The sequence below is a fragment of the Ranitomeya variabilis genome, chromosome 3, assembly GCF_051348905.1.
Source record: "Ranitomeya variabilis isolate aRanVar5 chromosome 3, aRanVar5.hap1, whole genome shotgun sequence".
NCBI lineage: Eukaryota > Metazoa > Chordata > Amphibia > Anura > Dendrobatidae > Ranitomeya > Ranitomeya variabilis.
Window position 1 is genome coordinate 386171352 of NC_135234.1, and position 13144 is coordinate 386184495.

The following is a 13144-nucleotide window of genomic DNA, read 5'->3' on the forward strand; positions in this document are numbered from 1 at the left end:
TCAAGACTAGCACACCAGTCTTGATACAGCGTGGGAGGGAGTAAGATCTGCAAAATTCATTAAAATATACTGTATATTCCTTTTAATTAATTTAGGGAATCCTTGAGATATGGCCTAAATTATGATGAATCTGTTTGCTGCACTTGGCCCATTCTCCCTTTCCACTAAACTCCAAGCAATTTTCAGAAATATGCTTGAGCTAACTGAAGATAAAAATACTAATCATGCAAAATTTTTGTGAAAGTAAAAGTAGCTTAATTTTTTTTTCAACACATCAACAGTTTACACAAGAATTCTAGTGCAAACAGATGAATCGCTGCCATAGACTGTTTTGTCAAGTAGGCTCAGTTTCTCTTCTTGCTTTCAAGATTCTTCATGAATCTTAACTTTGGTAGACATAAGGGTTGTCCTGCTAGACCATGCATGTTATCAGACAATTTCTTTTACCTTATACACTTCTATGAAGTTCCATAAAAAGTAATTTTCCAGATGTAAGGTGCTTGGGCATGGTAGTCATGGGCAAGCTGCTACTTCTGCTCGCTCTGACACCCTACAGACAAAGTGTATCCCAGTCTCGATGTGCTGTTGTGTGTGGGATGCATCACACTTACTTGCTCAAGGCTTTCATCTTCCAGAACCTTGGCAGCAAACAATTCAGGGGACAAGGAATTTGTTAAAACAGTCAAACTTTTCCTCGGCAGCTTTCGGTCATTACAATCTGGCACATAGGATAGGGCCCAACGGGTTACAGTCTTTCCCACAGGTACCGGACTAAGCATTAGCCCTAGTTCTCAGTATGGGTAGAGCATCCCTCTTGCTAACTCCTCTAGCACTAGGAATTCTTCTCTACCACAAGTAGTGTACCCAGATTTCATCATCTCCCGCCCATCTTTCCCTGCAGCTCTGCAGGCTTTGTGTGCCCAAGGGCCCTGACATCCATCCCAGGGTTCCCAGGCCGACAGATGGACTCGCCCAAAAGGGTTCTTTGGCAATCCACTGCTCCGAGTAACAGGCTCATGCTGTCTCTGGCAGCCTATTACCTGTGACCAATGCTGTCACTTCATCACACTTTCTCTAACTGCCCTTGACACTTCCTAAACTTGGCACCAACTCTCAGTTCCCCTCTCCCTAATCTGGGCCTGCCTTTACAGTTAACCCTGTCTAGGCTAAACTGCAGCCCCAGAAGGTTTTACTTATTAGATAACATACATTACAATAAAACACATTTAACCACTTGGAGTGTCAGAGAGCAGAACATCATCTCCACCACTCCTACACAAACAAAACACCTTTGGATAGTCGATGAGTTTTCTTCTTCTTACACAGCTATGCAAATGTAAAGGACTTTTTCAATATACATTCTCAAGATAAGTTAAAGGGTCATACAATTTACAGAACCAAGTTGAATAAAATACAGTTTTAACTTTGAAGTATCTTTATCTCTGTATTTTAGTTACAGTTAACTGGATAAAATATTAATAGCTATGTCTTCTATGTATAGGGTGACAGAGGCGACAAAGGTGAAAAAGTAAGTGTGTTATTTAATTATCATGCAAAATGGAGAAATAGACCTTTGTTCACATTCATGTTAATAGGGTTAATAAGGATTCGATTCACCAGTACCTATTTAGAAAAAGGTCACACATAACTGCAATTTTATTATAAATGAAGCCATAACCTTAATGTGAGCAGTGCCCAATATTGCAGTACATTTAATACAGACAGAAAAATCAATTTAATACACTTTTACTGTTATTCTTTACTTTTAATAGCATTAGACTGACAAAGGTTGTGTGCACCCTCATTGCTCTGGTGTAGGCCGAGACGGTGCTTTGCATCAAGATTAAAAGTGCTGATTTCCTGTTAGGGCTCGTGTACATGGCCGTATTTTCAGCCCGAGTGCAATCTGACAAAACATTGGATCACACTCAGACCAATGTCTATTTGCGCTTGCACATGTTAGAAAAAAAGGCATGCCCAGGTTTGATTCCATATTTGGATTGCACTCTGCCATGCAAGTTGGAAACCACGGGACTGCACTTGGTTGAGTACTTAGCTGCTTTTTTCTTGCCATAATACAAATTCTAACAGTCTATTCAGTAGGTCTATCAGCTGTGCATCCACCAGACTTCTGCACAACACAACTGATGGTCCCAACCCCATTTATAAGGCAAGAAATCCCACTTATTAAACCTGACAGGGCACACCTGTGAATTGAAAACCATTCACGGTGACTACCTCTTGAAGCTCATCAAGAGAATGCCAAGAGAGTGCAAAGCAGTCATCAAAGCAAAAGGTGGCTACTTTGAAGAACCTAGAATATAAGACATAATTTCAGTTGTTTCACACTCTTTTGTTAAGTATATAATTCCACATGTGTTAATTCATAGTTTTGATGCCTTCAGTGTGAATGTACAATTTTCATAGTCATGAAAACACAGAAAAATCTTTAAATGAGAAGTGTGTCCAAACTTTCAGTCTGTACTGTATGTATACAGTATATAGAGAACAAAAAGGGAAACAGCACAAAAAGATGTAAAATAGAGGAGTTTAATGCCCTGTGGCGTGGCAACGTTTCGGATAAAACAAATCCTTTCTCAAGCCATATATATATATATATTAAACATTTTTTACATTTTTTGCTCAACTATTTTTGAGTTTTCTTAGGGAACTTCAAGCTGTAATCGTAGGATTGCTTATATTATATACTGCAATACTAATGTATTTCATAATCTAGTGCAAACCTTGGGCACCTATGGCGCTCAACCTGTGGCTGAGCTTCATAGATGTACCAAACTGTCAGCTGCGGGGGTCTTCAACAGGCCCCTGGTTGCGATGGTCAGCCATCGGTGTCCAGCAATTGTGTCATGGTGGGCCAAAAGAAGTCAGTGCACCTGAACACCAGTATCCGTTCAATTTAAACTCTGCTGACAGAGATTGACAGTGAGGTTAACTGGCTAACGGCAGCGATCAGAGCTCCGCTCCGGCTGCTGCTGTTATAGATACTAGTTATAGCCAGTATTTCCACATGTAAAGGGAACTCAGCTCTTGAGCCCTCTCCACACATGGTAATACCTTCAATTATGTACAAGATTTTGCATTTAGAGCTTAAAGGGGTTTCCAAAAACCTCTATCAACAGGCACAGTTGTTTTTTTTTTTAAAAAAAACAAACTTTTCTTTACTCTCTTTCCCTGGGTTCAGCGTTGAGTCTCTGCTGTTGCTCCTGGTGTCTGTTATTGTCCGCGGTGTGTAACATTGCTAGCATTGCAGCCAGTCAGTGAGCTCAGAGGCTCTCAGCGGTGCTTGCGATCTAAACGGGCAGAACCACTGAGCTCACTTATTGAATGAGGCAATGTCATCATAATGTCTGCACTTCAGACAATAACATACACCAAGCGTCGGACCTGGGGAGGGTACGGATATTTAAAAAAAAAAAGCACCTTAGGATAGGGATTTTCAGAAACTTGAAAACCCTTTTAACTTCTAGTAGATTATTTTCTTTGTTTTTTTACTTACAACCATTTAATTTTAATGTATACTATTCTCACTACTGCAGTATTCGTTTAATAATTTGTACTTCTATCAATCAATAACTCAATGGATAGCTGATAACTCAAGAATATACTGTTGTTTGAAGTGCTCTGATTTGTCATAACAGAATTTTTGTTTTATTTTAGGGAGAAGGTGGAGTGTGTACATGTCCTCCTGGACCATGGTTGGTAGGTATTTTTTCACAGAAAATTACATCTGACATCTTAATTATCTTTCCAGTCTTACCAACCATGTTTTAACCTCCACAGGGTAATACAGAGGGTGGTGATTTCTGGCGTTATGGAATCCAGGTTGGTTTTATATAGTCTTTATATGTATCACTCAACACTTCTTGTTTTATGCCATCTTTGGAAAACAAGCCAGTATGCCCTACAAATTCCATACAAAGGATATACCAGTAGTTCTTATAAGCCTAGGAAAATAGTGATAAAGGAGTTTTCCCATGAGCAAAAGTTCTTCTTAATCAATAGATCTTGGAATGATAATAACTTCCACAATTGGATGTGTTTAACCCCTTTACGACTGCCAATACGCATTAAAATTGGGAATAAAGCTGTAGCGCCCCCCAGAATCAGAACATTTCCAGGGTCTTCACTACTCTGGAGAACATGATCAGGGCAGGATTTTCTGGTCCCCAATCAAGTGATCACGACAAAAATGTGCCCGCTGTTAAAATCATTTCTCTCTTCTGACATGATATACATGTCATAGGAGAGATAAATGAGGTCTCCAAGGCCACACCTGTAGCTCCGCCATCCCCCGATTCCTTCTTATCCATCCACATATTATCTTCCTGGAAAAAAGTGGCAGACGCATGCGCAGTACGTCCGCCGAGATCTGAAGTCCGGTAGGGAATTTTTCCTATTGGTTACTTTTGAACACTGTGATAGACCCTATCACAGTGATCAAAAGAAAAAAATAGTAAATAAAATCCCCCTTTGTCACCCCCTTACTTAGATAAAAATTCTGAAACAAAAATAATTATTTTTTTCCATTCTTTGCAGTTAGGGTTGAAGATAGTGTTAGGGTTCTGTTAGGGTTAGGGTTGTGGTTAGGGGTTGAGGTTAGGGTTGTGTTAAGGTTAGGGTTGGGGTTAGGGTTGTGTTAGAGTTGGAGTTAGAATTGGTTTTTTTTTCAAAAGTAAAAAAAATGATGACACTGATAGCTAGTGTTGAACGCAAGTACTCGCAACTCAAGTTTGCATCGGGTGATCAAGTATGCATGGAGAATCGTGGAACCCCACCTGTTGTTTTTGGGTGTATTAACAGCCGCAAAACATACACAGCGGGGACTCGAGCATGTCATGGCAAACTGCGCTAAACACTAATGACAACTTATTCAATATGACAACCTAATGTTATCAAATTCTATGGGTTCAAAGTGCTCACTATACCCCTGGATAAAATCCTTGAGCAGTATGGCTTCCAAAATGGTCTTACTTGTGGGGATTTTTCACTGTTTAGGCACATCAGGGGCTCATCAAATGCGACATGGGGTCTGCTCTCGATTCCAGACAAATTTGAGCTTAAAAGTCAAATGGTGCTCCTTCCCTTCCAAGTACTGTTGTGCGCCCAAACAGTAGATTTCCCTCAGAAAAACTCAGCGTACTCAGGAGAAATTGCACAACAAACTTTGTGGTCCATTTTCTCTAGTTACTCTTGTGAAAATAAAAAGTTTGGGGCTAAAGTGAATTTTTTGGTGAAAAAAAGTTAAATGTTCATTTTTTTCCTTCCACATTGCTTCAGTTCCTGTGACGCACCTGAAAGGTTAATAAACTTCTTGAATTTGGTTTTCACTAGAGATGACCAAATTTGATCGAGTCCCTGGTTATTCGGCAAGCTATAGCTCTTACTGAATAAGCTACAGCGGGAACCCGAATACATGGAGCTTGCCAGCTGATCAGCTGTTCGACTCCACAGCTGCATGTGCCGCGGCTGTGTCACAGTCACAACACATGCATGGAGAGCCCAACACACAGGCTCTCCATGCATGTGCTGTGACTGTGACACATCCACGACACATGCAGCTGCAGAGCTGAACAGTTGATCAGCTGGAGCACTCCATGTATCCGGGTTCCCGCTGTAGCTTATTTGGTAAGTGCTATAGCTTGCTGAATAAGCAGGGACCCAGTCAAATTCACTCATCTTTAGTTTTGAGCACCTTGAGGGGTGCAGTTTTTAGAATGATGTCACTTTTGGGTATTTTCTTTCATATAGGCACCTCAAAGTCACTTCAAACGTGATGTGGTCCCTTGAAAAAATGGTTTTGTAAAAATGAGATCTCACTGGTCAACTTTTAACCCTTCTAATTTCCTAACAAAAAGAAATTATGTTTCAAAAATTGTGCTGATGTAAAGTAGACATGTGGGAAATGTTATTTATTAATTATTTTGTGTGGTATATCTCTCTGGTTTAAGGGAATAAAAATTAGAAGTTTTAAAATTGCTTAAATTTTCAAAATTTTTGCCAAATTTCCATTTTTTCTCAAATAATCACAAGTCATTACTAACTAATTTTACGAATATTATAAAGTACAATATGTTATGAAAAAACAGTCTCAGAATCAGTGGGATCTGTTGAAGTGTTCTAGAGTTACTATATTTCTCAACTATAAGACGCACTTTTTCTTTCAAAATTTTAGTGGAAAGTGGAAGGTGTGTCTCAAAGTCTGGATGTACCTTATCTTAGTCTCACTGTGGATGGTGGGTGGCAGTGGAGGAGGAGCGGGTCACAGGAGACAGGAGCCGACTGCTGCAGCTAGCACTGTGCCCACTGCTTTAGAAAATGAATATTCACTGCTCCTCATACCCATAGTCCCGCACACCTCTGTGCACTGGAGCTGGCGCTGAAAGGTGAGTGGGACTATGGACATGGGGAGCAGTGAATATTCATTTCTCTTTAATAGCAGGCACACTGTTAGCCGCAGCCGCCATCTTCCTGCAGTGACTGGGTGATCACATGTGCCTGCTATTAAAAAGAACGAATATTGACTGCTCACCATGCCCATGGGAGTGGAGAGCAATGAATATTCATTCTCTTTAATAGCGGGCATATGTGATCACACAGCCGCTGCAGGATTAAAGAAGATAAACATTCACTGCATGGGGAGCAGCGAATATTCTGGCAGCTGATGTTGGCATGTGAAGGTGCATGGCAGTGACGTCATGTGCTGCTTCAGCACAGGATGCCGCGTTGCGAAGGAGAGGAAGAAAGGCGAGTAGAATTATTTTTTTTTGTATGTGTGCATCATGATGGGGGTCATGTTTACCAGGATGGGGATGAGAGAGCCATGTGTACCAGGATGGGGAAGTGGCCATGCATATCAGGGTGGGGATAGGTGCCATGTATACCAGGATGGGGATGGAAGCCATGGATACCAGGATGGGGATGGAGGGCCATGGATTCCAGGATGGGGATGGTGGCCATGTATACCAGGATAAGGATAGTGGCCGTGGATACCAGGATGGAGGTGGTGCCCATGGATACCAGGATGGAGATGTGACCATGTATACCAGGATGGGGTTGCGGGCCATATATACCTGAGTTGAAACATAAACCAGGATGAGAATCAACTTTTTTTCCTCTTCTAAAACCTAGGTGCGTCTTGAGGACTGGTACGTCTTATAGTCCAAAAGATACGGTATTACCTCATAAAGTGACACTGGTCAGAACTGTAAAATTTGGCTTGGTCATTAAGGTCATCACGGTCAAAATTGGCTTGGCTACTAAGGGGCTAAATTAAATGATCCTGTGCTGAGATAATCTTATAAATGTGCATCTGCTATGTACTGTGTAATGGCCATGCCTGACTTTGCAGTAACATGATCTAATCAGCTACTGGCGAGGATGGGGAGAAAAAAGTATACAGAAATTACAGCCCAAGATCGCAAATTATTTTTTTCTTTGAAGTAAAATATTGTTTAAAAACCTCACAGAAAGAATCAGCTGTTAGCCTCTGCTGTAATGTCTGTATACTCTTTTGCTTCCTCCCCTGCCCAGGAGATGTGGTATGATCAGACCATGTCCCTGTATGTCAGACACGCCCATTACACAGTACACAGCAGAGGCTCATATATAAGATTATCTCAGCACATGAACATTTCGTTTAAACACATCCAGTTGTGGAAGTTATTATTCCAAAATGTATTGATTAAAATCAACTTTTGTTTGTGGGAAAACTCCTTAAAGTTAAAGTCAAATTTACATTTAAAAAGGGTCTATTTGTATATCATGCACTAAGGCCATGTTCACACGTTCAGTATTTTGAGTTTTTTAAAACAGTATTTGTAAGCCAAAACCAGGAGTGGAACAATCAGAGGAAAAGTATAATAGAAACCACTTCTGCATTTTTTGCTCGCTCATGGTTTTGGCCTACAAATACTGAGGTCAAAATCTCACCAAATACTCAATATGTGCAGGTGGCCTAACAGTTGACCCTAACGTTACAATCCCACAATGGGTATTTAGTGAGTTTTTGAAGTTGTAGATGTTCTGAAGCAGTTCTGCACCTATTAGCTAAATTAGGTATTATTATCATTGCGTTTTTCTGTGTGTTTTTCTATACTGGGGAAAAAAGCATTTAGTCAGCCACCAATTGTGCAAGTTCTCCCACTTAAAAAGATGAGAGAGGCCAGTAATTGACATCTTAGGTAGACCACAACTATGAGAGCCAAAATGAGAAAACTAATCCAGAATATCACCTTGTCTGATTTGGCAAGATTAATTTTGCAAATTATGGTGGAAAATAAGTATTTGGTCACCTAAAACCATGCAAGATTTCTGGCTCTCGCAGACCTGTAACTTCTTCTTTCGGAGGCTCCTCTGTCCTCCACTCATTACCTATAGTAATGGCACCTGTTTGAACTTGTTATCAGTATAAAAGACACCTGTCCACAACCTCAAACAGTCACACTCCAAACTCCAAATGGTGAAGACTAGAGAGCTGTCGAAGGACACCAGAAACAAAATTATAGCCCTGCACCAGGCTGGGAAGACTGAATCTGCGATAGGCAAGCAGCTTGGTGTGATGAAATCTACTGTGGAAGCAATAATAAGAAAATGGAAAACATACAAGACCACTGATAATCTCCCTCGATCTGGGGTTCCACACAAGATCTCACTCCGTGAGGTCAAAATGATCACAAGAACGGTGAGCAAAAATCTCAGAACCACACGGGGTGACCTAGTGAATTACCTGCATAAAGCTGGGACCACTGTAACAAAGGCTACCATCAGTAACACACTACGCCACCAGGGACTCAGATCCTGCAGTGCCAGATGTGTCCCCCTGCATAAGCCAGTACATGCACGGGCCCATCTGAAGTTTGCTAGAGAGCATTTGGATTATCCAGAAGAGTATTAGAAGAATGTCATATGGTCGGATGAATCTAAGGTAGAACTGTTTGGTAGAAACAAAACTCGTCGTTTTTGGAGTAGACAGAATGCTGAGCATCCAAAGAACACCATACCTACTGTGAAGTATGGGGATGACAACATCATGCTTTGGGGCTGTTTCTCTGCAAAGGGACCAGGACGACTGATCCATGTACATGAAAAAAGAATGGGACCATGTATCATGAGATTTTTAGTGCAAACCTCCTTCCATCAGCAAGGGCATTGAAGATGAAATGTGGATGGGTCTTTAAGCATGATAATGATCCCAAGCAGACCGCCAGGGCAACAAAGGAGTAGCTTCATAAGAAGCATATGAAGGTCATGGAGTGGCCTAGCCAGTCTCCAGACCTCAACCCCATAGAAAACCTTTGGAGGGAGTTGAAAGTCCGTGTTGCCCAGTGACAGGCCCAAAACATCACTGCTCTAGAGGAGATCTGCATGGAGGAATGGGCCAACAGTGTGTGCCAACCTTATGAAGACTTACAGAAAATGTTTGACCACTGTCATTGCCAACAAAGGATATATAACAAAATATTGAGATGAACTTTTGTTAATGACGAAATACTTATTTTCCACCATAATTTGCAAAATAAATCTTGCCAAATCAGATAAGGTGATTTTCTGGATTAGTTTTTTTATTTTGACTCTCATAGTTGTGGTCTACCTATGATGTCAATTACAGGCCTCTCTGGGAGAACTTGCACAATTGGTGGCTGACTAAATACTTTTTTTCCCCATTGTACTTGCATTTTTATTGTGTTTTGTACGCTGTAGTTATTGTATCATGTTGGTATGTCATATTTTAAATTAAGCTGCTTTGTTTTTCTATGACACAACTTTATAGATACGGTTATGTGTGGACTACATGCTTTTTTTAGTGCGTTTTTTACCTGTGGATTTTACACATCTAATGCAATTCTATGGGGAAAATCTGCAATAAAATCTCTGAATACTCAGCAAAGAAATTGACATGTTGCGGATTTAAAAAATAGATTGCAGGTTAACTTACAATATGTAAAAAAGAGCAGTGGGCATGGGATTTCTATAGGTCCCCTTCACTGCTGGAACTATAAGGCTATGTTCACGAGACGCGTATTTGCAGCTTTTTAATGCAAATTTAAGCTGTGTTTTACAGTACCAGCAAAGCGATGAGATTTCAGAAATGTCATGGACACACATAGGTTTTCTTTTCCTGACTGATTTGGAAAACTGCTGCGTTTTTGCAAACTGCAGCATGTCACTTTTTTCAGCTTTTTTTAACCAATTGGAAACAATAGGTGCAAAAACGCAGCAAAAAACGAAGGTATCGGGTTTTGCTGTGTTTTTGGTGCAAAACCTTTAAGGAAGTTGCATCATGATTTTTGGGGGGGCACTAAACACAGCAAAACATGTTTTTTTTGGAACAGGTTTTGCCTGCAGAAAAAAAAATGCAGCACAAACACAATACGTGAGCATAGCCTAAGACAATGCATTTGTTTGCACAGCGAAAATACACAGTATCAAAGACTCACCAAAAACTAATTGTGGGAACTTAAACTGAGACTTGAAACAACCATCATTTTTGCTCTTGATGATTTCCATTTACAATGAAAACATATGGAAAATAATCTATGCACATGAATCATCTTACAATAAATGTTTTGATGTCCAAACAACTCTTGTGGCTTTATAACATTAGCTTTGTTACATTTTTGTGTCATTTTGGCATATGGTTTATTAAGTTTATATTAGTTATAAGTAGGGTTGAGCAAAACGGATCGGACATTTTCAAAAATCGCTGACTTTCGGCAAAGTCGGGTTTCGTGAAACCCGACCCGATCCCAGTGTGGGATCGGACATGCGGTAGTCGATCTTCGCGCCAAAGTCGCGTTTCGTATGACGCTTTAAGCGCCATTTCTCAGCCAATGAAGGTGGATGCAGAGTGTGGGCAGGGTGATGACATAGGTCTCAGTCCCCACCATCTTAGAGAAGGGCATGACAGTGATTGGCTTGCTTTCTGCGGCATCACAGGGGCTATAAAGGGGCGTGCCATCTTACTTCTGCCGATCTGAGCATAGGGAGAGGTTGCTGCAGCTTCGTCAGAAGCAGGGATATTGTTAGGGAGGAAATATTAACCCCCAAACCGCTTGTGCTGTAGCGATTTCCACTGTCCAACACCACCTTTTCTTTGCAGGGACAGTGGAGGCTAGATTTCTGTGCATCAGCTCTGTAGCTTATAAGGCTCCCTGATAGCTGCATTGCTGTTTGTACGCCGCTGTGCAAACCAACTGCTTTTTAAAAAGCAAAAATCCTGTTGCTCCTTTCTGCACAGTTCTATTGTTTATTTGTCCCCACTTTTGTGTGCAGCAGTCCTTTTTATTGCTGGCAGCCATACTTGTCCTGAGATCATTGTAGGGAGATTGTTATTGTAGTACAGTCCCTTTTTTATATATATATTTCCAGCCACTTTTTGCCACTTATACCGTGTAGTGTAATACAGTGGGCCTGTTTTGTTTTTGCTGCAGTCTCCCACACATAAAAAGGGAGATTTATATTGCCACTAAGTGCATCTGCGTCAGTTCTGTTTGGCGTATATCTGCCAGCCACTTTTTGCCACTTATACTGTGTAGTGTAATACAGTGGGCCTGTTTTTTTTTTCAGCATTGTCACAAACATAAAAAGGGAGATTTATATTGCCACTAAGTGCATCTGCGTCCGTTCTGTTTGGCGTATATCTGCCAGCCACTTTCTGCCACTTATACTGTGTAGTGTAATACAGTGGGCCTGTTTTTTTTTTTTTTGCTGCAGTCTCCCACACATAAAAAGGGAGATTTATATTGCCACTAAGTGCATCTGCGTCCGTTCTGTTTGGCGTATATCTGCCAGCCACTTTCTGCCTTGTACATTGTGTGGTGTAATACACAGGGCCTGTTTTTCCCTGCAGTCTCCCCCCAGAAAAAAAGGGAGCTTTAAATTGCCACTTAGTGGATCTACGTGAGTTCTGTTTGGCGTATATCTGCCAGCCACGTTCTGCCTTGTACATTGTGTGGTGTAATACACAGGGCCTGTTTTTCCCTGCAGTCTCCCCCCCCCCAAAAAAAAGGAAGCTTTAAATTGCCACTTAGTGGATCTACGTGAGTTCTGTTTGGAGTATATCTGCCAGCCACGTCCTGCCTTGTATATTGTGTGGTGTAATACACAGGGTCTGTTTTTCCCTGCAGTCTCCCCCCACAAAAAAAAAGGGAGCTTTAAATTGCCACTTAGTGGATCTACGTGAGTTCTGTTTGGCGTATATCTGCCAGCCACGTTCTGCCTTGTACATTGTGTGGTGTAATACACAGGGTCTGTTTTTCCCTGCAGTCTCCCCCCCCCCCCAAAAAAAGGGAGCTTTAAATTGCCACTTAGTGGATCTACGTGAGTTCTGTTTGGCGTATATCTGCCAGCCACGTTCTGCCTTGTACATTGTGTGGTGTAATACACAGGGCCTGTTTTCCCCTGCAGTCTCCCCCCACAAAAAAAAGGGAGCTATAAATTGCCACTTAGTGGATCTACGTGAGTTCTGTTTGGCATATATCTGTCAGCCACGTTCTGCCTTGTACATTGTGTGGTGTAATACACAGGGACAGATTACCCCTGCAGTCTCCCCCCCCAAAAAAAAAGGGAGCTTTAAATTGCCATTTAGTGGATCTACGTGAGTTCTGTTTGGCGTATATCTGCCAGCCACGTTCTGCCTTGTACATTGTGTGGTGTAATACACAGGGCCTGTTTTTCCCTGCAGTCTCCCTCCACAAAAAAAAAGAGAGCTTTAAATTGCCACTTAGTGGATCTGCGTGAGTTCTGTTTGGCGTGTATCTGCCAGCCATGTTCTGCCTTGTATATTGTGTGGTGTAATAGACAGGGCCTGTTTTCCCCTGCAGTCTCCCTACACAAAAAGTAAGGGAGCTTTAAATTGCCACTTAGTGGATCTACGTGAGTTCTGTTTGGCGTATATCTGCCAGCTACATTCTGCCTTGTACATTGTGTGGTGTAATACACAAGGTCTGTTTTCCCCTGCAGTCTACCCAGACAAAAAAAAAACGGGGCTTTAAATTGCCACTTAGAGGATCGACGTGAGTTCTGTTTGGCGTATATCTGCCAGCCACGTTCTGCCTTGTACATTGTGTGGTGTAGTACACAGGGCCTGTTTTTCCCTGCAATCTCCCCCACAACAAAAAAAGGG

The 13144-nt window shown here is 41.4% G+C and overlaps 1 protein-coding gene across 1 annotated transcript in view; it reads left to right on the top strand.

The window, feature by feature from the left end:
• The window catches only part of COL16A1 (collagen type XVI alpha 1 chain), a 280075-nt gene that overhangs the window by 198249 nt on the left and 68682 nt on the right, over nt 1-13144 (top strand). Inside the window, exons 39-41 of the mRNA XM_077296052.1 lie at nt 1502-1528; nt 3679-3720; nt 3802-3843. Coding sequence (XP_077152167.1) covers nt 1502-1528; nt 3679-3720; nt 3802-3843 — 111 coding nt within the window. The remainder of the gene's footprint in view (nt 1-1501; nt 1529-3678; nt 3721-3801; nt 3844-13144) is intronic.